The sequence below is a fragment of the Sylvia atricapilla genome, chromosome 15 (genome assembly GCF_009819655.1).
Source record: "Sylvia atricapilla isolate bSylAtr1 chromosome 15, bSylAtr1.pri, whole genome shotgun sequence".
Lineage (NCBI taxonomy): Eukaryota > Metazoa > Chordata > Aves > Passeriformes > Sylviidae > Sylvia > Sylvia atricapilla.
Genome location: NC_089154.1, coordinates 9,778,668 through 9,804,908, shown reverse-complemented (window position 1 = coordinate 9,804,908; position 26,241 = coordinate 9,778,668). Strand labels below are relative to the sequence as shown.

General features: G+C 45.5%; 1 protein-coding gene and 1 long non-coding RNA gene across 5 annotated transcripts in view; one reads left to right on the top strand and one right to left on the bottom strand.

The window, feature by feature from the left end:
• The window catches only part of ADCY9 (adenylate cyclase 9), an 82,179-nt gene extending 68,374 nt beyond the window's left edge, over window positions 1–13,805 (bottom strand). For all 4 annotated transcript variants that reach the window (XM_066330103.1, XM_066330104.1, XM_066330107.1 and 1 more), the window contains exon 1: window positions 11,723–13,805. In XM_066330103.1, the coding sequence (XP_066186200.1) occupies window positions 11,723–13,421 (1,699 nt within the window). In that variant the 5' untranslated portion in view covers window positions 13,422–13,805. The remainder of the gene's footprint in view (window positions 1–11,722) is intronic.
• A 510-nt stretch (window positions 13,806–14,315) lies between these two features.
• On the top strand, window positions 14,316–14,740 carry LOC136368113 (uncharacterized). Its single transcript, XR_010744772.1, has 2 exons — window positions 14,316–14,521; window positions 14,631–14,740. It is a non-coding gene; the product is annotated as an uncharacterized lncRNA (long non-coding RNA).
• Window positions 14,741–26,241: the final 11,501 nt, after the last annotated feature.

Sequence of the window (26,241 nt, the reverse complement as noted above, 5' to 3'; positions counted from 1 at the left end):
CCAGCCCATGCTGTGACTCTCTGATTTTATAGTGAATCACCTAAATACAGCAGCAAAGACTTTTGGAGCAACATTTTGCTTCACTTATATCAGTGAGTCATAGGCTACATTTAAAGCTGTTTTATTTAGACAAGCTATAGGCATGCTCAATGTATATTAGATGCAGTTCCTGAATTGTGTTATGTATTTCCCTCACACAGGCTGTTGTGTTACCATAACATCCCAAACATGACATTTAACACACACAAAGACATTATTTCCAGAAATCGATAATTCTGCTGTTAGAACCAACCAGCTCCTCTCTGAAGTGACACAATTCTAACTGTAAACTACAACAAGTGTCATTTGAATTCGGAGGATTTGCTCAAAAGCTGCCCCAAACACTGGCAGGGCATGGTCCAACTCCTGCGCTTACTAAGCAGCACAAGAATTAACAAATCCTTTGCTCCAAATGAGGCAGACAAATAACGCCCCGTCAGCACAATCCCGCTCCATTACAGCAGCAGCAGCAGCAGCACAACTCACAGTAATTTATGACCCTCTTGGCTGTACACTTGGCTGTGGCTGATATTAGGATCATACAACTCCCATCACAACCTAAATCCCCAAATACATAACTAATACCGTTTCTTTAAGTGCTCCACAAATTCACTGCTTCAAAGAAGCACTGGTGAGGGTGGAAGCTGAGCAGGCAAATCTCCTAACTTGGAAAAACAAAATTTTAATCTGAATTTTAAGACAAATTCCAACTTTGTCACCTCCTGAAATCTTGGAAAGAATTAAATGCATAACAGATGTACTCCATTTTAAATATAGCCACATCACGCACGCGTTTTTTAGAACACACAGAAAACACTGTGCCTGATAAAAATGCCTCCCGTATGGTCTGATTCACTTTCAGTACCCGATTATGGACACAAAATCATTCCTGACTCCTGAGCAGCAAATAGCCATGGCCAAACTGGCTCTACCCCCAAACAGGGATAAGTAACAAAGCAAAAGGATCATCGCAGTGCTTCATCAGGACTTGGAAACCAGTACCTTCCTGCAGGATCCTCTGCCTTCATACTTAAAAAATGGCATTCTTGATGTGCCGAAGCTCCCACCTTCCACTACCAACAGGTAAGTTCTATTAAATAGAGCCAAACAAAACTTTTAGTAAGAAGTGTCACCCAGTTCATGAACAAGCAGCCATTTGTGCCACAAGAATTAAGCACACTTTCCAAGCTGACTGAACAGGATTCAAGCATCTGATTATGGAGAAATAACAGACTGGCAACAACTTGGATTATTTTCACATAAAAAACATTCCAAGGGTGCACATAGTTACTGAAATGCTATATATACACATATACATGGGGAAAAGAGAGTATGGAGTGACAGGAGAAGTGGGAATGGCTTCCCACTACCAGAAGACAGGGATGGATGGGATATTGGGAAGGAATTGTTCCCTGGGAGGGTGGGGAGGCCCTGGCACAGGGTGCCCAGAGAAGCTGTAGCTGCCCCTGGATCCCTGGCAGTGTCCAAGGCCAGGCTGGACAGGGCTTGGAGCATCCTGGAATGGTGGAAGGTGTCCCTGCCCAAGGCAGGGAGGCAGAACTGAATGATCTTCAAGGTCCCTTCCTACCCAAACCACTCCACAATTCTATGAACTCAACAGCTTTACAGAATTTGAGATTTTTGGACTTATTTGAGGAAAATTATCATCAAATATCAAATTAAAGTATCTGACACAGGTAAGAAAATGTGACTTCAGTGAAGACTAGCAGATCTTTTGTTTATCTTTGTATCCACAGCAAATTCCAGCAGCAGCAATGTTTCATAACCGAAGATGTATATGTTACTTTAACTTCTCAGCAGAAAAATTTAGTTGCTGATCATTAAGGATTCCAGAACCTCGGGTGAGGCACGGGGTGTGTGTTTCTCTTAAATGGTTTATTGGAATTATGAAACAACTTAAAATAAATTTTCTCATCCTCACGTGGTATTTTTAAGAACACTCTCTGCTTCCAGATGATGCCACATTGCCAAGCAGCAAGTAAAACATTAAACACTATTCCTATTGTCTCATTAGTAACTTACATGTACATGAAAGAGAATCTCTTTCATAACATGCATCTTACTAGCAAGGTCAGTCCCAAATAAGGAGTCAGAGAGATGCAACCAACTTCCCAGAATCATGGAATTATTTGGGTTGGAAGGGACCTTACAGCCCACCTCATTCTACCTCTGCCATAGCAGGGACACCTTCCACTATCCCAGGCTGCTCCAAGCCCCATCCAGTCTGGCCTTGGACACTGCCAGAGATCCAGGGGCAGCCACAGCTTCTCTGGGCACCCTGTGTCAGGGCCTGCCCACCCTCACAGGGAAGAATTCCTCCCCAACATCCCATCTAACCCTGTCCTCTGGCAGGGGGAAGCCATTCCCCCTTGTCTTGTCCCTCCAGGCCCTTGTAAATGGTCTGTCTTTATGTTTCTTGTCAGCTCCCTCCAGGTACTTTAAGGCCACAACAAGGTCACCTCAAAGCCACCTCTTCTCCAGGCTGAACATTCCTCACTCCCCTTTAGTGTTTCCTCATAGGAGAGGTGCTCCATCCCTCTAATCAACTTTGTGGCCTCCTCTGGACCCACTCCAAATAAGAGGTAAGTTTTAAAAAGTGGAAATAGATGGGAAAAGCTAGAAAAGCCTTGGATCAAAGCCTGCGTTGTGACACCACAGTCTCCATCCCTGCCCTGGAAGCCTGTGGTCACTTATCCAAGCACAAGCCGAACTCAGACCTGCTGGAAACTGCTCTTCCCAAGCATCATGCTGTCTAAACAACGGAAATTTGGAGCTGATGTTGTACCTGGTCTCTTTGCAAAATAATGCCCTTATACAGAAACATTTCCTCATTACATCCTGCCTGTAGCACCGCTCCTGTCAGGCCCTGAGCAATTCCAAAAGATTTATCTGCTGGACGCTCGTCCAAGTCGGTCAGAGGTTAGAGACACTCAGTACCTACAGGACACACTTCAAGTGTCCACTAAACACGAGTTAAAGAAAGCAAGAATTTGATTCCAAGAACTACTGGAAACACCTATGGAAAAGCTTCTCAGAGAAGTCTTCCGAGAACAGCGCAACCAAAAATTAACTTCTGCTCCATCTCTCAGGCACGTGCATCTGAGTCTAACAGCAAAGCTGCACACTTAAAAACTGAAAAGATTCCGTTTCTGACTCAAACATCCTCATTTATCTAATGAACTTAAATAATAAGCATCCAATATTAGAAGGAGTAGTTTTCATGCATTTTCTGTGGTCTGTGTCAATGTTTCATAGCATGTTTTATTTCAATTATAGACTTTACTTTTTCTTATGAGGCGGGTTTTGTTGAGGGGTTTTAGTGTTTTTTAGCTTATTGTGCAGTTAAACCAGTCAAACTACAATCATTTTATCCCTTCAAACAATTGTTAATGTCAGTGGTATGGTTTATCATTTCATTTTGCTTTTCCCCTCTCTGTTTTGAAGCCCCATCAAGGCCTAAAAATTAGTAACACTGGAAGACAATTAGGGTCTATAAACAGAGACAACTGAATTTGGAGGCTTTTAGGCTCCCTTCTGCACAGCCCCTCTGCCCCTACAGCAGTGGCAGGACCTCTGGTTTATGGAGTCATGTACCCAGCAGGAGCTCTGGGAATTCTAGCCTGTGACGACATCCACACAAGCAGATTTGAGTTCACTTCAGCTGAAGGAAAAACAAAACAAAACAAAACAAAAGGAAGCAAAATGCTCTTTCATGAGCAGATGATCAAGATGTTACTTTTCCTTTGTTTGCATGTTCCCACACATGTTAAACAGCAGGCAGAAGGAAAGATCCCATCACCAAGCTAGTGGACTTTATTCAGCCAGTTCTTCTGGACTGTGCCAATTTTGGAGATTTTGTAAGTAATGCTATTTTATGACAGCAACATGATTTCTAAATTTATCAAGTCAAGTCGAAGGCAACAGTTTTAGACGTGCAACAAGAGGAACAGTAAGTGCTATAAGTGAAAGAAAGACTTGCAATATAATCGTTATTTAGATGGTTTGCCAAGAATTCCCACAGTAAGTTACTGTAGCAAATACAAACTCAAAACATTTATTTACAGGCATTTGAGAGGAAGATTCTGATTCTGAGGGATGCTAGCTGAAGAAATATATCTAGAACATTTTGTTCCTCCCAAAGAAATTTCAGAACCATGAAAAAATACCAACCTCTCAAGCCATACAACTAGTAGGCTTATTGCTCAAGGTTAAAACATTTATGGGGAGGGCAAATGAAAGAGAATATTCATTGTGAAAACAATTTGGCTTGAAAGGGCAGTAAAGATTTCTGGTGTAGTCCCATACAGACTAATGCCTTGCCAGAATCGCCTCACCAGCCAAATTTGTCCTGCTGCCTAAGACAGAAGCCGTGCCCAAACATGACCCCTGAGGAAAGAACGAGCTGTAATTCCACGGCACATCCTCCGTTTAGGCTTCTTTTCCAACCGACGCTTTATATTTTCACAAATTATTACTTGGAAGCAAGCTGCTACATTTTCAAACCCTGCATGGCTCTTCTTTAAATTGAGTTCAAACAATTCCCTCCAAACCTATGAAAGAGCCATCACAATAATGCAAACTTATATAACAGAACCTGTTAAAATGTGTTAATGAGGCGATATTGACTAGCTGGCTTCTCTGCAAAAGCAACTCCCACTGGAAGTTAAAAATTTAAAGGCTAGGAATTTTTTTTTTCTTCCTTTCTTTTCAAAGGACAGAAATGAGATTGAAAATCATCTAAAAATAGCTGAGAATTTTCAAGTGTCAGCTGTAACGGAAAGAGGAATGGCTGTCTCTCCTTACAGAGCCAGGATGGATGGAGTGAGCTTGTGATTCAGGATCAAGGGAGAGAGCTTACACACAAACTGTAGATGGTAGGAAATAATTCTATTTTCCTCATTTTAATAATATTCCAGGACAATCTACAGCAAATTAAAATCCATTGAAATTATATTTTAAAAGTGGTGAATGTAAATTCTTATATTCTTTGCCTGCCAGCATAAGTGAAGTACATATTGTGAAATAACTGCAAAAAGAGTTTTAAACAACCCATTCAAATCATGCATCCTCCTCACGACAGAAGATGAATATAAATTACATGTCTTTGACTTTGTTTTGTCTTTTCCATCAATCTTTTCCCCCAAAAAGCACCATGTCAAGGCTTTCATTTAAAGAAGGCAATCTCTCGCATCTAAACAGTTCCCTACTTCTGAAAGATTTTCTGCTGTAAACAGGAGAAGGAAGCTCAGATTCACAATTTATAAGTTACGTGTGTACATCATGCACCCAGATTTAGGGTAGCCAAAGACAGAAACACAGGTTAAAGACTCTGCAGATGATGATCACAGTGTGCAGCAGAAGCCACAGCGTCCCTCCAGTATCACAGCACCTGAGATTTCAGCCCTCACCTTTCCCATCTTCTGGAATGAAGCTCCACTGTGGCCACGCTCACTTGAGCTCCTGCAGGATGTAAATGTTTTAAGGTCTGTTGAAACTGTTCCTTCACTCCACAGTGCTCATACAGGGCTTAAAGAGGCAGAGCTGCAACACCTGACAAGCAGACCCTCAGTACTGCCTCGACTTAATTATTAATTAGTGTCAGGAAATGAGAAATTGAAACTGGAGGCCACACTGTTAAACAAAGTGTATGGTTGGGGCCAGGTTCCTTCCCCTCCCAAGTGAAGAACCTTACATGAGTTCTAACTGCTAAAAAATTATTTTTCACTGTGTCCAATCGAATTAGCCTGCAAACAAGTTATCAAAACTCAAAGCCTCAAATGCCAACATCCAACCTGCCCTTAAATAATAAAAGCAGCTGAAGTGTAAATATTTTTAAGGGAGACATTTTTCTACTTGGTTTTGTACAAATAAAACTATGAGCAACTCAAAAAAATCTTCCTCAAAATTAGGAGAAATTGTAACCTTCCTGTTCAGGTCTGTCAGCAATCTGAGCAGCACCTGCACACCAACTCAGGTTTACTTAGAGAAAAAGTTATGTAGTTTTATCAAGTCATATTTGGAAAGGTCAATAATCACTATATTATATATATATATATAACTATATATAGGTTTTCCTACTGAGTTCTTTCTTTTGTTTATAGCTATAAAAGACATCTCCACAGAGTGAAGACTTGACAAGAACCAGCTTGAGCAACTAAATTCACTATTTACCTCCTCTTCTTTATGCTATTACATGGTAAAATTACAGATCATGTCAAAATGTTAAAGCAATATAGAATTTGCTTCTCCCTGGTAATATGTCTTCGTGCAAATTACTTCTAATTATTATTCTTTATCTGTCACTGAACACTTTCCATTTCTGAAATACAGGAGTGAAGTGAACCTGTGTATGGTATTTTATTTTCACTGTCACACATAAGATCATGAACCACTACCTCAACAACAGTTAATAGGTCAGATTACATAAAACTGATAAATTGGCTGGTCACTACAATTTACTGTCAAGGTCAGCACCCAAAATTCTCTTTGTGGGAAAGTGGAAATACATACACATGCTTACCTAATTACCAGGCTTTTAAAAAATGGACATTTGTTCTGTCTATTTTTTCCCTGATCATCAAATCAGTATCAGAACACACAAAATCCAGAATCACAGTGTGTCACAAGCCAGCTCAATAAATATAAAAAGCCTGTATCTAAAGACTTACATTTAATGGAACATGATGAAACAGAAGATGAACAGAAAGACCTGCACAGCAACTGGCAAGACACGAAACAAGCACCTTAACCCTCCTCATTGACTCCAAAATCCTCACTTGTTAAAGACTAAAGCTGCCCTTAGCCCCACAGCAAAGCTGAATCTGCAGAGCTCTCTGCAGAGCCATCCTGCTGGCACAAGCACAAACCTTCTAGATTTACACTGTGCCCAGCAGGCTGGGCTCCAAAAGCCAAGGAAAACTTTCATCTGATTCTCTGAACTTCCACAAGCACATGACAGCTACAGGTCCTCTGTGCACAGCGCTGGTAAAGGACAAGGAGTCAGGGCAGGCAGGGGACGCTCCAGTGCTCTCAGGGTGGGATCTTGCCCTGACTGGCCACAGAGGGGAGGAAAGGAAGAAAAATTCAATGACTTATCTCTTCATAACCTGACTCAAGATCTTTGTCTGTCAGGAACACCCGTGCCGTGTTCCCAGCAACCCAAACGTGAAGCAGCAGTGGAGTAGCAAGTCACCAAGCAGAGCTGCATCCCATGTGCCATGGGAAAAGCATCCCCTGGCTCACAGGTTGCCACCCTGTAAAGAGCCAGGCTATTCATGCACTAAAAGATTTCACTGTTGAGCAAAAGGGTGACTGTCATAACCAATTTACTTATTACTAAAGAAACATTTTAAACTATTAGCAGATACTAAAAGAAAGAGAGAGAACAGTGAAAGCAGCACATCAGCTGGAGATCTTTGATAAGCTTTGTCAGGAACAGCCTCTGCTGGCCACAGGTGACCTGGTGAATGCTGCAGCAGTAAGTGCTGTGAAAGCCACAACCTTGCATGTGCCACCAGCCCTGCCTCAGTCAGGTGACAGAGAGCACAAAAATCTCTCTGCATTTCCTCCACAATGAAATAAGGGACAGAATCAGAGAGAAAAGCATTGCTGTATTGTCAAGAGCTTCTAACAGGAATACAGCAATAAAGCCACTCCTTGAGGCAAACGTAACAAGAAGATGTCTGGCTGCAGAAAGTTCAGGAATTATTTTGGGTATCAGGGCACACAGAGAGGCCCCAAATGAAACCATGGTTCTGCTGTGCTATGCCCTGTAAACACAGAGAAAGCATTCTTGCCCTAACATGTTACGTATTTTGAGCACTCAAAAAACAAGATGCTGGTGACCCTGGTATTTCTGGAAGAGTTGCTGGCTGGTAAATAGCAATACTGTGACCTCCCAAGTAACAAGAAAGAGAAATGCAAACAACCAAGAAGAACAGAGCAAAACAAAAATATTTCCATAAGCAGAACATTTTATATCCCAAGAGATCTCTGCCTCCGGAGCTCAAAAGGGACACATTAACCTGTGTTCTGTGACTCTCAGTACCTCATAATCTTCAATACATTTATTTGCTAGGAAGCTCTGCAAGAAAACAGAAAAAGTGAATTGTTTCAAATGCTACAGGAAAATTTTTATGGAAAATACAACTGATGGCTGGGGTTTATCTGCAGACTTCAAAAATTCACCACAACACTGCTCTCCTGCGCTCCCTTCGCATCCAAGGGGATCAGGAACTGTGCAAAGAGGGGGTCTAAGGAATCTTAAAACACAGAGCAGTCAGAAATAGCCAAAAATATTGCAAAGCATTACTGGCAAGCTCTCCTTGTTGGTTTCTTTTAGACATCAGCTATTTAATTCCAAAGTCAGAAACAGTAAGGAACATACCAGGGCCCCACTGCTTGCATTAAGGAGCCAAGAAAGCAAAGGAGGAAGGAAGGATATTCCCATCCTATGATTCCAGTGAACCATAAACAGACAGAAATTAGTTTTGCCCTATCTCCAAAAACCAGGAAGAACAGCAATAGCACAACTTGGTGTACATGAACATGAGTATTTCCAATTGAATGGACAGCAGGGTTTTGAAGCAGTTTCCCAAGTGACTCCTCCACAGCCTGCTTTGGTGCACACTGGAGAGCTGTACCTGGATTCCTTCGGGGTGAAGTGAGCTGAAGGACTGGCTCCAGGAGCACTCCTGATGTGCCCCAGCCACAGAGGTACTTTGGTTCAAGACCTGCTCCAGGAGCAGTGTTAGGTAGAAGTCCTGAAGAGAGTGGAACGTGGACACCATGTGCTCAGCACCTCCTACTTTGCTCTTTGAAGAGTTTACTTGCTCCTGTGGACTCAGCCTCAAAGATTGTTACGACTGCTGCAGCTCAGACAATTAAGAGATAATATACTAGATATACAGCATAAAAAGTAGGATATAATTAAGATATCAAAGGTTGAAAGGAAGCAGAGAATTTAAGTACTGGTAGGGAAGCAAAGCGTATGTCTGTTATCTGTACAGCACTTCTATGAAGTGAGTAAGGGGTATGACATAATTAAACAACCACTACAAACTTCCTCTTCTCTATTGCTACTATCAACAGATTCTCAGGGAAAATAGTAAAGCAAAGCATCCTAACAGCATCTCCATTCACCAAACTAAGCAGGTGCTTGGCAGAGATCAATTAATTAAGAGGTGAAATCTCAGTTTCCCTTATTAAATCTCAGAGCTGCTCCCTAACAAAATCTCAGAGCTGCTCCCTAACAAAAACCTCCCCTGCAGCAGATCCGACACACCAGCCCGTGGCACTGCTGTTTGATGGCATTTATCATTGGCTTTGATGTATTTTTCCCCTGAAGGCATTTACCTACCAGCTGAGTAATCTGGCTGCAGAACAAAGTTCTGAGGAAACAGGAAAAAATGGGCAGCTCTGAAGCACCCACTAACGACCACATCCCCTGAGGGTCTGTGCATGGGAGGGAACAGCGTAAGTGTGCTACAAACCTGTGGCTACGGGCAGTTCATGGCAAAGGTCTGCTTGGCTTAGAAATACACACAGCTTCTGATTTCTGTAACTGCATAAGACATTGGTAAGAAATGGCAGCTGATTACAGTTCTACAAAAAAATACAGAAGGGAAATGGGGAAAAAGCAAAGCCCAACCCATATTCCTCGTTAAAGTAATTCTTACCACATGCTCCAGCTACACTTCAGGGTAAAAAGAAACCATCAAATGTCATTTCACAAAGCAAATTTCATCTTATCTAGACTGCATACAATTTTATCCATCTGTTGTACCCTGGCTGAAGCAGGAGTTGTGAAAGGCATTCAGAGCTGCAGAATCTAAACCTCTGTACTGAGGAGTCAGAGCAGCCTGTGCCCTCTCACAGTAAATGCAACCAAGGACAGAATAGAAGTCTGAGAAAGACCATGAAAAACCCACTGCTTGGCATGTGGTACAATTGCTCTACACAGTGCTCTTGTGATCTCCCAGAAAATACAAACAAATAAATAGGAATATTTAGGAGCAGTACCATCAGTCTCCACAACTAAGTTCATGTCAATTTGGGATTAATATAGAGAACAGCTATAAATGCAGCAAAAATACTGAATTTTATTTGTTGCCACAACACAGCCTTCACACTGCATTTGGCTGTAAAGGTACATGGAAGAGGGAAATATCACAGTGACATTCCTCTACAACCTGTTCAATTTATTTCCATTAGAACAGCAAAATTCATCTTCGAGTAACAACGAGGTTACGCCTGATGCTGTCTGCTTGAAAGCACACTCCCACTGAAATACATCAGTGTCAACACTTCTCAAAGAAATTAACTGAATTTGTATTTTTAGAAGCTGAAGAGAAAGCCAAAGCCCAGGGACACACATCTGCTTCAGCCCCCGTGGCTCCCAGGCAGCAATGTCACTGCCGATGTCGCGGCTTGCCGGGAGCCTCCCGCCGCAGCCCCGCTGCCGGGTGCATGCGGACAGCTCGCTCACCAAAAATAAGTTTTTGTGTCACATCAAAACAAGCACCTGCCAGGGGCAAGTGGCTGCCGCTGCCACCACTGCTCTGCAGTGCTCTCCCCATGTCCTTACTCGCTGACCTTTCTTACCACCGTTCTGGCCTCCTTTTGCGTTTGTTGCTACAAATATCTCCTTCCTCCATCACAATGCCAGTTTATGACTCCCTTCGGGTTCTTCCACTCAGCTAGTTTTCCAGTTTACTTCATCAAAATGGTACTTTTGTATGCAGAAGGAATAAACTCACAGAGCATAACAGGGTTTGTTACATATTCCACCCCCATTTTGATCCATCTGCTCCCCACCTTGGACTACGAGCACTGCAGACAACAATCTCTCTGTGAGACAAAGGCACGGCACTGAAGAGACACAGCTCTGACAAAAGAGACAATTAAATCCTCAGCCCGTACAATCCTCCTGCACGCGCCTCTGAGTGCTGTTAGAAAGCAGCCAAGAGTTTCGCTTCGAAATGAACACTGTAGAAAAATGAAAATCAGACTCTGAACCAAGGGGAACTGCAGGATCCTTCATTTTCCTCTCCAAAAGACAAATTTGCCGTTTCATCCCCAGATCCTTCGAGCTGCAGAAATGAGAGCATCTGCCAGCTCACTGAGCCACCTGAGTAACTTTTTCCAGCCGAACTCCAAACTGCAACAACTTGCCATATCAAACTGCCAAATCTACAGTGCTCATTTCTTTCTGTGAATCCAGCTGTCATTTTTCCCAAATGCCTTCGTAGTCCCAACTCTCTCGATGCCAAAAAAACCTTTTCACAGATATACATAATTTTGCAAAACACATATGCTCTCTGTATGGCACATGAAGTCAATTAACAAGTTTACTTCCTGAATTAAAGGATGACACACAACAGTAAAACAAAAACCTCTTGCAGACAGCAAACACATGAACCTTCTCCTCCCTACAAGGCAACCCTCTCAGAAGGAGCATTGAGTTTTAAAGCCTATTTTGAGTGCCACAGATGAACTTCCACGCTTATCTCCGTGGCATCTTTTATCCTGTAATTGCCCTGGGTGTTTGTGATCATCAGCACACTGAGTTAAATGCAAAACACTGTCAGAGAGCACAAAGCAGGCACTGGGGCAACTCCGTTCCCTCACAAAATAAATACAAGCACCAAACAAAAGCACGTACCTTTTAACTGGTCGGCCACCACGCTCTGACCGACGCGCTCAACCACTTTTCCATCCTCCATTTCATAACGATCATCCAAATATTTGGCAGTAGCTTCTGAAATATGGACCTTCCCAGCCACCCCGAGCTGCTCCATCAGATTGGCCAAATTGACATCGTTGGACCACACGTCGAACTTGAACCTCCTCATCCCCAAAATGCCACACAGGACCGTCCCGGTGTGAACACCGACCCTCATGTTCACCATTTCTTTCTTCTCCTGGCAGAACTGCTCGATGGCTTTGATCATCCCCAAGCCCATCTCGATGCAGCAGTAGGCATGATCTGCCCGGGGCTCGGGGCAGCCGGCCACGCAGTAGTAACAGTCTCCCAAAGTGCTGATCTTCTCACACTTAGTGTCCTCACACAGACGATCAAAGCGCCCAAAGAGGTCGTTCAGGAGCCCCACCAGGGCATGGGCTGATTTGTTGGCACTCATTTTAGTGAAGCCAACGATATCTGCGAACAAAATGCTCACTTGCTCTATCTGCTGCATTTTAAAAGGACGGAATATTATGGGGGTTTTCTGTATGGAGGGCTTCTTCTTCCTGTTTTTGGGGCTTGAGGTGGAATGACGTTTGATGGAGTTTTCACTTTCATCATCCCCCTGCTTCATTAAGTCATCGGCTATTATTCTTGGCATGACAGAATGAATCATCCTCTCTTTCAGGGCTTTTTCCACTTCCAAGTCTTTTCCATGCATGATGGATTGCCCCACTTTCAGGAATGTGCTTCTTGATCTGACTTCGGACATGATAAATAAATGAATACCGATGGCGTGGATGCAGATGTGCAGGAAGGCTTTACTCAACAGCTCCCAGTAAACTGCACCAGCTCCCAGAGGTGTGAAACAGTTCTCATCACGGAAGTGATAACCAAAGGTCTCGAAGAGGACCGAGTACGACAGTCCCAGAAACAAGCTTAAATACAGGGGTAAGTGCATCACTGTGTAAAGCAACAAGAGCACTTCAATACACATAGAAAAACTGCCCACTTGAGAAAGACAAGTGTCCGTGGGATCTGCCGGCTGAGTCCGGTTGGACATGTCACCACTTCCTGAGACAGGCTTCAGAGCCTGGAACTGCGGAGCGAGGGTCAGAGCAAACACCAGGAGGGTGAGGATCAGCGAAGTCCATACGTAATGGCGGGCATAAGTCTTAGTGAAAGTGAACACAAAAAAAGCTACACATACCAGAAGGAAGCACAGAGCCGGCACCATGAAAACAATCTGTTTCTCTCTCATGTGTATGCCGAAGTAGATGCCCCAGAGCAGACAGGCCACGCCGATGTAGAAGAGGGCATAGCGAAACCTGCGCTGGGTCTGCGGGAAGCATCTCTCCATGCAAGCCTCCTCCAGGTTGTTGGAGTCGAACTTGGGGTTCCACCACTTGGAAGAGGCCCTCTCGAAGAGCTGCGGCAGCTTCTTCTGCCGGCGGAGGCCGGAGCCGCTGCCGCCCGCTACGCCGGCTCGGCGGGTGCCCCCGGACTCCCCCGAGCTGCAGCTGGAGGAGATGCTGTACTTGCAGTGCTTGGAAGAGGTGCAGCCCTGGTGCTGCTTGGGGTTGATTTTCACCGTCACGCTGTTGCTGTCCCCGCTGGAGTCGCAGCTCACCTCGGTGCTGTGGTGATGCAGCAGCTGCTGGTGCGGTGGGGAAGCCATGTTGTCAATTCCTCCTCAAGAGCCCGCGCCGGACTTGTGTCTCTGGGGTTGCCGAAGCCACCGGGCGCCTCGCAGAGTCGCCTCTAGTCTCCGCCGGTCCCCGCCGCGTAGGGGCGGCCGGGCAGCGCCGCGGCGATGGGCCGCTCGCCGGGCTCCGCACACAGCGCGCCGGGGCAGCCCCGCATAGTCCCCTCGCCTGGGCCGAGCCGGGCCGGGGCTGCCGCCGCCCGCCGCTGGCCCTGCTCCCCCGCAGCCCTCCCGAGGCGCGGGGCGGGCGGGCCGCTGGCTCAGCCCCGCGGGGGGGACGCCGGGCCCCCGCCGGGAGGGGACCGCTCCTCCATGTCGGCTGCAGCTGCCCGCCGCTTCCTCCCCGCACGGCCGCCGACGAGGGGCCGCCTCCCGCCCTCAGCCGCCCGCCCAGCCGGGACGGCAGCAACAGCCGCTCCCCGCCGCTCCGCCCGCCCGCCCGTCTGAGGGGAGGAAGGGGAGCGCGGGGACGCGCTCAAGCGGCCGCCACCATCTTCCTCCCGGCGCAGGGGGGGGCTCTGGGGGGCTGCGGGAGCGCGCCCCCGCTGGCCAATTGGGCGCGGCGGCGCGGCGGGAGCGCGCCCCCCCCTACACACAAACACACACTTCCCGCCTCAGTGCGAGGGGCGCGGGCAGGAGCGGGGACGGTCCCCTCCCCTCAGAGAGCGACGGGCGTGATGTTGGTGGCACTCTCCGTGAGGCAGGGACGGGGCAGCGAGGGGTGGCGGGAACCGGGCGGCCCCTCAGCGGGGACAGTCCTCGGGGCCGGGTGCCGGGGTTCCCAGGCTGCCCCCGCCACCGCCCTCCCCACCGGCTGACATTTGCCATGCGCAGACAACACGCACTTCACCAAACAATTCAGCCCGAGCCCCGCTGCAAACTCGCTGGCTTATTTTTCTTCTCGTTCTCCGCTTGTTTATGGCTGACGCTATCTCTCCTGCACCGCTCCCTCGGTTTCATTATCTCTTCTCGCAGATGGACCGTGGCTTTCCTTCTACACAGGGCTTCTCTCTGCTGGTGCTATAGCTCCCTCTCCTCCTTCCCAGCTCTACATCCCTCACCCTTGCGCACAGGTGATCTTCCCAAATTGATCCCACCTCATTCCTCTCAGCCCCTCAGCTCCAGCCCCAGCTCTTCTGCTGTGGTTTCTCCTTCCCTGAAGCCCATTGACTTTTATTCCAGATGAGCCTTCCCCGGCGAAGCATTTTACTCCAGCCGTCCTTCCTCCTGTAGTCCCTTCTCCTCTAAAGACCACACCATCCCTTAAAATAAAGCCGATAGCGCTAATGTAATCATAGTAACATTGTCGCCAGAGGGACCAGGGCAGTGACCATCCCCTGTGCTGGGGCACCTCCAATCCCGGGGTAAAGTTTTCGGTCCCTCAAGACAAGACAGACATTGAGGGGTTGGAGAGTGTCCTGGGAAGGGGCTGGAGCACCAGGAGAGGCTGAGGGAGCTGGAAAGGGGCTCAGCCTGGAGAAAAGGAGGCTCAGGGGGGACCTTGTGGCTCTGCACAGCTCCCTGACAGGAGGGGACAGCCAGGTGGGGGTCAGGCTCTGCTCCCAGGGAACAGGGACAGGATGAGAGAAAACAGCCTCAAGTTGTGCCGAGACATCTTCGGATCAGTTATTAGGAAATTTTTTTCACTGGAAAGGTGGTCAGACGCTGGCACAAGATACCCACAGCAGTAGTGCAGTCACCATCCCTGGAAGTGTTCAGAAAACAAGTGGACGTGGTGGTTCACAATATGGTTTAGTGTGCGTGTACTATTGGGTCGAAGGTTGGACTGAGTGGCCTTGGAGGTCTTTTCCAGCCATAGTGATCTGTGACTCTCTATACGCTTTTTCAAAAATAGTAATAGAAAATCCATGGCCCCACAGTTACTGAAATTGAAACCTGCCCTATTTTCCATTTCCTTTGTAAAGATGCCCGGTAATCATGCTGTAACATATGTTTCTAGTATCATTATTTAGAAGAAATTTTTATTTCCTGACATGCTCAAATATCAAAATAATCTCTAAAAAATTCCAATCAATAGCAATAATTGTTCTGGTTTTGCTGTGACATAGTTGTCTCTTGAATTCCAGCTAATGGCTCAGCTGATCAATATTTTATAGCGAGTGCTGCTTACCATGCAGCTCTTACATAAACACTGTTGGGAAGAGAGAAATCCCTGAGCTGACAGAGCAGAAAGACAGGGTGGCCTACTGGGCTTGGCTATTAATTGATAAACTTACTAAAACTTCTTTTAATTGATTCATCTGAATTTACTTTAAGTTCCATTTTTACTTCATACAGGATGGTGAATTTATTTCATCTGCAGGGTTAAAGAAGTGCAACAGCTTCCAAGGATTCAAAGGCACAGTGGGGAAAAAGAAAAAGTTTTTTACTTCATTGGCAGAGAATTTAAGGTAAAACTACCTATGTTTATAATTTTTTTTATGCAAACCTGTAAGATTTATGTTGGGTGGTTTGAACTTAGATATTTAAGAGGTACTGAAAATCCAGCATAGATTTTTTGTCTTGTTCCCCCACCCTCCATGAAGTGGGACTTTGTATGTTCTTAGAATAAACAAAATCACATCAAAGATACTGGCTACATCACAAGTTTTCACTGAGTGACCCACATGATCCCAAATTTTGTCTGGCTACTGGTCAGAGACAGCTTTTGATCTCTGCTAATAAAACAGTTCCTCTTTCCCAGCTTTTGTTTATGCGTTCGAAGGAGGGAGATGGGATGGAAGGAGACATCTGACTTGTCAGAGCCTCCTTTGGTAAGCTTCACATGGGATTTCAAGGCTGTGCCGAATCCTTGCTCCCCCAAGGAGCTTCCATTAGACATTTAACCTGTAGACTCTGATCCTTCTCCTCCACTTGATCCTTTGGGTGGAACAGTTGCCCAATACTCACTGGCCCAGCCATTCTCCACTTTCCCTTGTTATCAAGTTCCATGGAAACACCTTGCGTATATGGTCAAGGAACAGTTCTCTTCACTTTCATTAGTTCTGTTCTGTCTGGGACAGACTTCATGCTGTCTCCTGAAACACTGAATTTTTAATTTCACTTTGCTTTTATTGTGCAAATTTTCCTCTGTTGAAATCAAGCAGCAGATTAAATACATGAAGCAGAAAACCACAAACGCCAGTGATGCTTGGATTCATTTTAAGTGCGACTGAGATTTGTTTTAGAGAGCAAGAAGTGGTTTGAGGTTGTATTTGTTATTTCCTCACCACCACCACCACCTTCTGATTTGTTTTTATCCAGGACGGGTGTAACAGCCAGTGTGTCCCTGAGTGGGTCATGCCTTTGACATCCTTTAAGGAAGATGCTTCCTCTGGATCACTTTCTTAGCAACCACAATGAGGCCTCCTGGTAGAGCTGGGAGCCTCCGTGCAGTCTGGATACGAGTCCTGGGTTCATTCTGGACTTAGTTGTGCTGATTCCCTGTGGAGAACTCTGACCACCCTTCCAAAATACTCTGTGACTGGTTTGCTCTCTCCCAGAGACTGAGTTAGAGGAAATGTTTCACAGAGCAATAGCTGGACAAATGCAAATCCTCCTTGCAGAATTCTTTTGACTTCAAGCCACTGAATATACACATTTACTCTATGGAACTGAATTTACTTCCCCTCTCAGAGGAACAAGCTTTGTGAGCTGCAATGACGAGCTGTTGTTTGACGCTCATAATATGGCACTTCACTGCTTATCTGATGGAGCCACACAAAGCTATTTGGGGGGTTCTGAAATGTGACAGCCCACATGATACTTTTTTAGACTTCACAGGCCGCCTTCACCAGGCAGGAGGAGGATATGACATGGGAACGGCCGGCTGGAACAACGGCGTGCCTTAATGCCAGCGGGGTTGATGGGAGGAGGAATGCTCTTTGGAAGTTTGCAGCTTTTGTTGTGTGCTGTCAAAGGAAGAACTTGCAGCCTGGAAGAACAGGCATCATGGATGCTGTGGGTGGGGACTTGGGGATTATTGATCCTGTCTGGAAACAGCATAAAGATGAAGGCAAATATGTTAAAAGCTGTTTGGACTATCCACAGACAGAAGGGGGCTCAAGGGAGACAACTCAGATGACCCATTTCATGCTATCTTGCCTTAATAAACAGAAAGGTCTCACTTCGTGAAAACTTCTGTGTCTTCATCCTTGCTGACATGTGGAGCATTTATTGCAAGCTTGGTTTTGAATCCTGGAAGCCTCCAGTGAAAGAAGTCATTTGGGAAAACCAAAACTCAACAGATCTTCTGGCTTTTGTTCATAGACTAACAGGTAAACATTAGCAAATATTGTGGAAGACTGTTACTCCTCCATGGTTTTAAAAATTATGAAGTATCACGATGTTTATTTCATTTTTCCATAGCAGAAGAGCACAAGGGTTACCTTTGACATCTGTTCCATATGAACCTGCGGAAACGGAGTAAATGGGTGGTGCATTCTCACTTCCTTGTGGTGGCCAGGTTGGTTTTGTGTTCTGTATTTTCATCCTTCTGAAATTGCTATTCAATTTATTCATATCAGTGAGAGGATTTCATACCCCAGATGAGATACACAGATTAAATAAGCAAGTAAGCAGTAGATCTTTTTACATGACTCAAGAGGGAGGATAAATCCCAGTCCAGATGAGTGGGAATCTCTGACTCCCCTGGGACCAGGATTTTACTTGCAGGCTTTATGGTTGTCTCATTGGAGTGGGTTTTTTTCCAAAAGCAGTGCAGAATATTCCACTTATCTGACAAAATGTCTGCCACCAGGAGGTGGCTTCACTCAAATATACATTTCTTTAAGATGAAGACAAATTTATTGCTCATTCCATTCATAACCAGAAGTTCTCCTGGCTTGCCAAACTGCTGAATCAGCTTGGGTACCTCACCCTTGAGTCAGCACAGCCCAAAATAGAAACTTGCTCCATTTCTGAAGAGAGGAAGTACCACTGTTGTCTGCAAATACAGCCACATCTGACATGCTTTTATAGCTACAAGCACTCAGTGCAGGGATGTGCCTGGCACTCTGCTGCTTAAAAAAAAAAAAAAAAAAAAAAAAAAAAAGGCACTTTCTTATTCAAAATGGGAGTATTAGGGTTGCTAGGAGTGGGACTGTGTGGATGTGGAAGTCCCAAGCAATAAAGAGCAAGAGACAGACTTTACAAGTGGTAGTCACTGATGTCACCTAGCCTAGCCCAGCATCAGCTCCACCTGCTTGCAGTTTCTCAGGACATACAGACTGGGCAGATAAGGGACAGTCTATAACCAAACTGAAGCAAAGTCTTAAGCCATTAGGAAATAATGGCAAGAAAACATGGTAGCAGCTCTAAGACACTGACTGGAGATCAGCTACCAGCATTCCCAAGGTAGAGCTGAGTCAGTCCTGCTGCTGTGAGGTAACTCTGCTTTATAGCACAACACTAAACAGCAAAAACCTGGGGAAATGACCAAGAGCAGCAGTCAGGTAGTGGGAAGGGACACTAAAGTCATCAGTAGGACTTGGTGAGTAGGTAGAAGGCAGTGAAAAGACACATGAAAACAGTCCTGTGTGATACAAATGAGGGAGGATTTTCTGTGGCTCTAAGTCAGGACAAGAGGTAGAAGAATGAGGATAATGTGAATTCACTCAATCTGCCCTTCTCAAGCTCTGCAGGTTTTTCTCTTGCAAATGAGCATCTGTGGTTTTTGGCATTCTACAACAGGACCTCCATTGTCAAGCAGCATGAGGTGCCCCCTCCCTATGGGTGCTCCTGGTTTTCCTTTCCTGCATGCTGCAGGATGGTGTCATGTTCTTCCTGGTCCAAGCAAACTACTGTTTCTGGTGCTTCCATTAAACATGTCTGAACTGGCTCTATTTTCCATGAGGAAAGGCCATTCCAAGGAGCAGACAAAAATCAGTAACCACTTTCAAACCATGGGCAGATGAGATGTGATCCTTGGCACAAGATTTTCCTGCAGTACTATGGAGCAAACTGAAGATATTTTAAAAATTTGTCATTTCTGCAATGGGTATGAAGGTTGCAACACACCATTCTACCATTTTGGGATTTTTACAATGATGCAGTTGCAAATCCAAACATGTTTTATATTTCGTGTTTTGGATTATTCGGTTGAAAAGAGGTGGGGGTGAGGATTTACAGGTGTAATTACAGGATTATGCAGTCACCTCGTGCACACACTGCAGGTTTGGAAGGAATACCTGCTGCAAATCCACAGAAACCCCAGCTAAGGAATTGCATGTGCCACAAGCAGTTACACAACGTAAAACATCGTGAAACATTTGCTATGTGTGCACCAGGCCCTTTTTAAATTTAGATTTCTGGGAAGAAGAGAATTGCTGGGGCATTTCTGTGACCTGATCCCTCGTCTTGGTTGATCCATGGGGGAAAGGTGACCCCGAGCACGGCTGAGCTGGGAATGGATCTGGTGAGAGCCATCACTGTCTGAGCCAAGCAGAGTGTTCCCAACTGCATCCCTGAATAGATTCACTTGCTCTATTTTAACCACAAATCTGTTATTTGCCCTGTGGGTGCCAATGTTTTTTTAAAAAATAACCAAACTCAGTAATATTCGATTTCTGGTGAGCTTTTTTTTTCCCCAAAAGGGTTGAAGTGAACATTCTTCTCACCTATACCTAGGACTTCACCTGTGTGGCTGCAACTCTGGTGACATCTAGAAAGATACATGACACTCACTCTTTCAGTGGAGCAGATACATCACAACAATTTAGCAATGATGTGACAAGTATGAGGTGGAAGGCATTGAAAAATGATTATATCAGGTTTTAGTTTGTGTTTAAGACTATTTCTACACAGTTTTGTGTAGAAAATAACTTGTTGTTTGTTCTCAAGCTTGGAAAAAATTCACTTCAGTCTATAAACACAAGAACCAGTTGTTACTTCACTTTATTGTTGTGGTGGTAGGATTGAGACTTGGATTAAACAAGAAAAATTCATGCAGGGCAATTTATAGAATCAAACAATCATGGAATGGTTTGGGTCAGAAGGGACTTTAAAGATCATCTCGTTCCAACCCCCCACTGTGGCAGGGACACCTTCCACTAGACCAGGTGGAATGTGAAAGCAAACACCTTCCAAAAACATCTTTAAAACTGAGCACAAATGCATGTTTGTGCCATGTGCCTTGTTCTGTTTCCAGAGGAAACAAAATGAGAAGAAAGTGTTGCAGAGAACACGACAACATAACACTTTGGCAGAGGTGGTTATCACATCCTCCAGGCATTTGTACCTGTGGTGCTGCCCTGACAATTGTGGTGTATTGTGGAAATAAAGTGTGAAGTCACTCAGGACTGGGTCCTGCTGGTTGTGGATGAGGCAAGTACATAAATACCCTTGGACAGAGGTAAGAGGGAATGCTTCCTTCCACATGGGAAGGGGAATAGCGGTTCTGAGAACTGAAAACACAGCAAATGTTTGTAAAAAAGAGAGTTGTGGAGCAGGACAAGGTGGCACATAGAACACAGTGAAAGGTCACAGAGGGAGAAATACTACAATCCAGCATTTATTGGCTAAATGTTACCAGGATTTAGGAATGGGTCCCTAATCCTTTTATAAACCTGGAATCTCCTTGAGCTGAGTGAATGGGAAAATCGACAATCACTGTCAATAAACAAAAATCACACCCCCATGCTTTGTGGCACATGTTGAACTCTCAGTGGAACAGGCAGGGAAAATCCCATGACAGGCTTTCCAGCAATTTTCCACCAAAAGTCTCCTCCAGACTGCAGCTTCCAGAAGCTCTGAATGATTTGTACATGTGAGAACTGCTCAGAGGTTGCTTGGTAGATTCAGAGAGATGAGTTATTCACCAAAGGGAACTTGGTTCAGACCATGCTAGTACGTGTGATGTAATGCCTAAAACTGTCCCACATCTTGTCTATTTATTTGGGAAATTAATTTCCAGAGCACTTGGAAAACAAGAGCAGAAGTTGAAATTGCTTTTCGATATTTCTTCAGTCCAAACAAAAAACCAAACAAACAAGCCCATTGTGTGACTAAAGTGTTCAGTCAAAACATCTCAGTTATTAATGTTAAATTCCTGGGTCGCTGGGGAACCTGTTCCTGAATAAGCTACAAAGCTGAAGCCTAGCTGAAAATATTAAAGTAAGGTATCCCACCATCTTCAGCTGAAGGATTTTCCACACTTCTGCAGTGATTTTGGGAGGCAGAGACACGGCCAGAGAAAGAAAAAAGGCTCCAGCCATACACCAGGGAAGTGGGGTCTGAGAAGCAGATTGATTGTGCTAAGTGGCTTTTCCTGTCTGCTCATTTATCCTCTTTTACCATCCTTGTTTCCATTCCTTCCTCAGCTTTGTTGAAAAGCAGGGAAAATATTCTATTCCCCTTTCACACTTGTAGCACGTATTCATTAAGTCTCATTCTATTATAACTCAAATAACTATTGCCATGTTTGATTTTTTTTTTTCATTTGGACCATTTAAGCTCTTGATGAAGAATTTGCCCTTCATCTGGATCTCTTGCTTCCTTTTCTCATTGCATTCAGTTCAGAGTCAAGTCCCATGGACTGCTTTAGAGACACTTTGAGTGGGAGTGTCTGGACTTTTACCCGATTTTTCCTCCTGCCCTGTCTCACCCCTCCAGCTGTGCTGCTCAGACCAGGAGACACCAAGTCCATCCCTTTGCTACAGCCTCAAACTCCTCCTTCCAAGCCAGAAATGTGGGCAGGGCTCTTGGGGAGATTATCATCTTCCTAACCTCAGCTGGAGTGCAAACCAGCCCACAGCCCACCTCTGTCACTAGATGAGCAGTCGTGCTTCTCTAACCACGGAAACTCCAGCAACACAGAGTAGCCACCTTCATTTTTTCCACAAAAAGGCAACACACAGTAGTGACAGCTTAGTGAGAGGATGTTTCTTTCTCCAACAGAACGGAGCTTCAGGTGGCTACTGCCTGGAGCCCACCACCTCTGCACTGCTCAATGTCCTAGGAGAGGATGCAGATGTAAAATTTTTGGGTTGAGGTCTTATTTAAATTGTATAATGAACACACAGGAATGAAGGACATTCCCAGCTCCTGTGGGGGCTGACAGCAGGGATGGTCTAGGCTGCTCCATCCTCCTCTTGCATCTCAAGGCAAAGATATGGCAAACACCACGGACTGAAAGAAGTCCCTTTTATAGGCCTCAAATCTTACAGAAAATAAAGAGATACAGGGCTGAAGGAAGCTCTGAGGCTGGAAAAGTATTCAGTGTTTCTGCAGAATAGGGAGAGCACAGAGCTTCACTTACAAAAGCAGCCAAATCTACTGGACTGTGGGGTTGGAAGACTTTCATGTCTAGCAAGTAATAACTGTCTTTAATTAGCTTTGTTTACACGATAGATGTCAATGTCAAGCTCCCTCAGTGAAAAGGGCAGAATGTCCTTAGTGGGAAATGTGATTTTTGAAGCCTGACAACATAAAACCAGCAGGAAGGTTTGTGCTCAGACTGCTGGGGAGAAAAATCACCTTTGGCTCAACAAAACAGGAAGGATTTCAAGCCCACAGCAGAAGTTTTTCAAGAAACTAATGAAAATGGAGGATTATAGTTTAAACTGTTTTGCAATCGCTGGCCTCAACCCTGCAGACACTTTTCACACACACTCAACTTTACATCTGTGGTTGGTTTTGCTGACCCTCATGGGATTATTGACACCTGGAGATAGAAATGAAGGCCAGACTGTTTACAGAGCAGAGTTTAAACTATAGCATTTTAATCAAAAAAATGACATTATATCAAGGTCTGCATAATCGGCTCATTGGGATCTTTTATGTTTGAAAAAAAAAAAAAAAACCTGAGATATTCAGGAATTAAGATTCATGAGGTGGTCTCAGATCTGCTCCCTTGTGTGAATAGGACCTTTTGTTATGCTGGATCACAGCACTGGGCCACAAAACTTATTCAGTAAATATTAAAAAAAACCCACCTTCATAAAAATTTGATCTATGGCTCAATGCAAATACTGTCTGCATTTCTTTCCTCTCTGTAAAAGTATGTTCGGCCACTACCTAAGACTGAAAGGTTTCCCCTCATCAATAGAAAGCAACTAATTAGGGAAAACCCTTATTTTATAATTTTTTTAAAAATTTTGATTTCTTTTTTATTTTGTATCTTGAGAATATATTGTACCTGCCATGAAACAACTTCTTGAAACCCCTGAAATGGGAATAAATCCCCTCTGCAAGCTGTGGTTCCACCGTTTATCAGGCTGTTGGTGCAGGAGCCAAACTGCCATTGGGCTGACTCACATTTTGGCATTTTGTGTTTATATACATGATGACGATGTTTGCAAGCACCAGGGGAAAAACCCTGTGTTCATCAGCACCATGATCCCAGCAAAACCTTTCCCTCCTCAGCTGCATCAGCAGAGCCCAGGGATGTGGCCAGAGCCACAGTCTGCTGTGGGCATGTTGTCACTGCTCAGCACCCACAGTCCTCACGTTGCATCCCAGACCTCCAGCTTCCCAGGCCCTGCGGCTGTCAGAGCCCCAGATCTGCCCCCATTTAGGCACACCTAGTTCTCCTCTACCCTGTCCATCCATCTTGACCCTCTGTGATTCTGCCAGCATCTTTCACGGCTCTGGAAAGCCAGCTTTGGCACTCCGAACACATTTCACATGGTCTATATCCGCCCAGGTCCAAAATTTTCAATATAGTATTCCTGGCACTGGTGGTGTCCTTGACACTGGGTTTATTTTTATCTTGCTGCCCCTTTTTATCTCCAACTCCCTTGCCCTAAGTCTTGTGTTTTTGGCAGCTTAAAGGACCTGATGGGGACTCTGGCCACACAATGACCTCGCAGACCTGGCTGTATGTGGCTGTCACTCCCACCTGCCTCTCCTGGCATTCCCTGAACTTTAACCACAACTTCTGGCTGCATCACAGTCCTGTTGGTCACTGGGGAGAGGCAGAAAAGGTTGTCCCTTCAGGCCCTGCCACCACGGTTCCTCTCGGTGTCCTCTGGCTCAGGCTGACCCATCACCAGCTGCCCCACATCCCACCTCTGACATCCTGCCTCATCCTTTTCCAGGTGAAGAACCACAGCTGGAATAAACCAGGAGGACAGTGCCACAGGAAAACCCTGTCCTGGGGTGCAGTAACTCCCCAGCCTGTCACACGTGATTTGCCATATGGTTGTGCTTGTTGGCACAGCCCTGCCCTAGAGCTCAGGCTGTGCTGGGCCCTGCAGGGTTGGAGGCCAGGCTGGCTCTCCTGGAGCATTTGGCTGAGTCTGTCATCATTGACCTAAGCAGGAGCAGGTCTCAGCTGCTGAAAATCCCATTCAGAAATGGAAATAATTTGTTAAATTACTTATATTGGGGCAGTAGCACCCCTTCCTCTTGCAGAAACATTTGGATTTCTGCCCGTGGAGAGCACCAAAGAGAGCATCAGGATCCAAATAGGTGAGCAGGTACCCAGAGCACAGCCTTGATTTTGGCCGGGGCTGGGGCTGCAGCTGCAGCTGACATGAACTTTCCACCAGTGGCAATGGGTCAGAGGCAGCTGGGGCTCCTTTCCTCCCCTCTCCTGCCCTCACCTTTGGGAGCCGTGGGCAGGACTAAGGAGAAAAAGCAATGTATGGGTCATGGGAAGAGGGAAAACAGAAGCAGCTCAGCCAGCCGAAGAGGAAACAGGGGACACAGATGTCTGTGGAAAGCTGTAGCCACTTACAGAGGATGCGTTTACTTGTATTTCCTTCCAGTAGAGCTTAATTGCAATGTTTTTTAATGACAGGTAGGATGGGAGCTGGGCTTCTGCCTAAGCACTTCTGCGTCCTGCATAAAAGTGCTGAATTTAATATTAACAACAATTAATCACAGCTACCGGGAAGCAGCCGGCAACATTCCCTGCCCTGGGAGTGCTCAGTTTACATGTTCAGCCCCAACAACTCCCATCCCCAGGCCAATGGCACTGGAAAGTCACAGGGAAGCAAGGGCCTTCCCTGTGCTGCTGAATTTTGATCAGGAGCTGAAGTGGTGGTGGCACCAGTAGCCCCTTCCCATTATCACCAACAGCCTTTGATGGGAATACAGGTGGTTTTGGACACCTCTTGTCTCTCCCATGGGTAGGAATTAGCCACTTGCCACCATCTCACCCACATTCCATTTTCCCTGCCTGTGCCCCAAAAGGCTACTGGGATAATTCCAGATCAGAGCAGTCCATGTAGGGCAGGGTGGGTTGCAGGTTTCCCAGGCTGCTGATGTATATCTCCTGTTGTGGATACTGTGAGTCCCTCTCTCATTACAGCACTAATTGCTCATTGCATGTTTTGCACAGGTACATGAGGATTTTGGAACAGCTTGTCTTTGCATCCTGTAATTAAATGACCACTAATGAACACATTAGAGAAGGAGTGGCCAAATGCTCCAGCCCATGCTGGGCATCCATAAAATAACTGCTGGGAATTCGCTGTGATGTGGCACCAAGTTGCTGCCTGGGTTGCAGCAACTCCTGGCCGGGGACAGCAGTGTGTAAGCACCTTGTCATCCCTCTGGTCTCTTCTCTGCTTAGAGGTACCCCCAGGCCTTGGCCCACCACCCACCTCTCCCCAGTTTTTTAGGGGTAACATTTGCTGGACACCTCATGGAGTGAAAATCCCCTTCCCAGGGCTCCAGGTTGCCTTGGCTGCTCTGATGTAAGTGCCCTGAATATGATGTAGGTGTACTAAAGCAAGTGGTGATCCCTTGAGGCCAATATCCAGGCTTTTCCCATCTCCCTCAAGCAGACGGTCCTTTTGGATCAAGGCAGACAGCTCCAGAAGTGGTCTTGCTCCCCTTCCTTAACCCT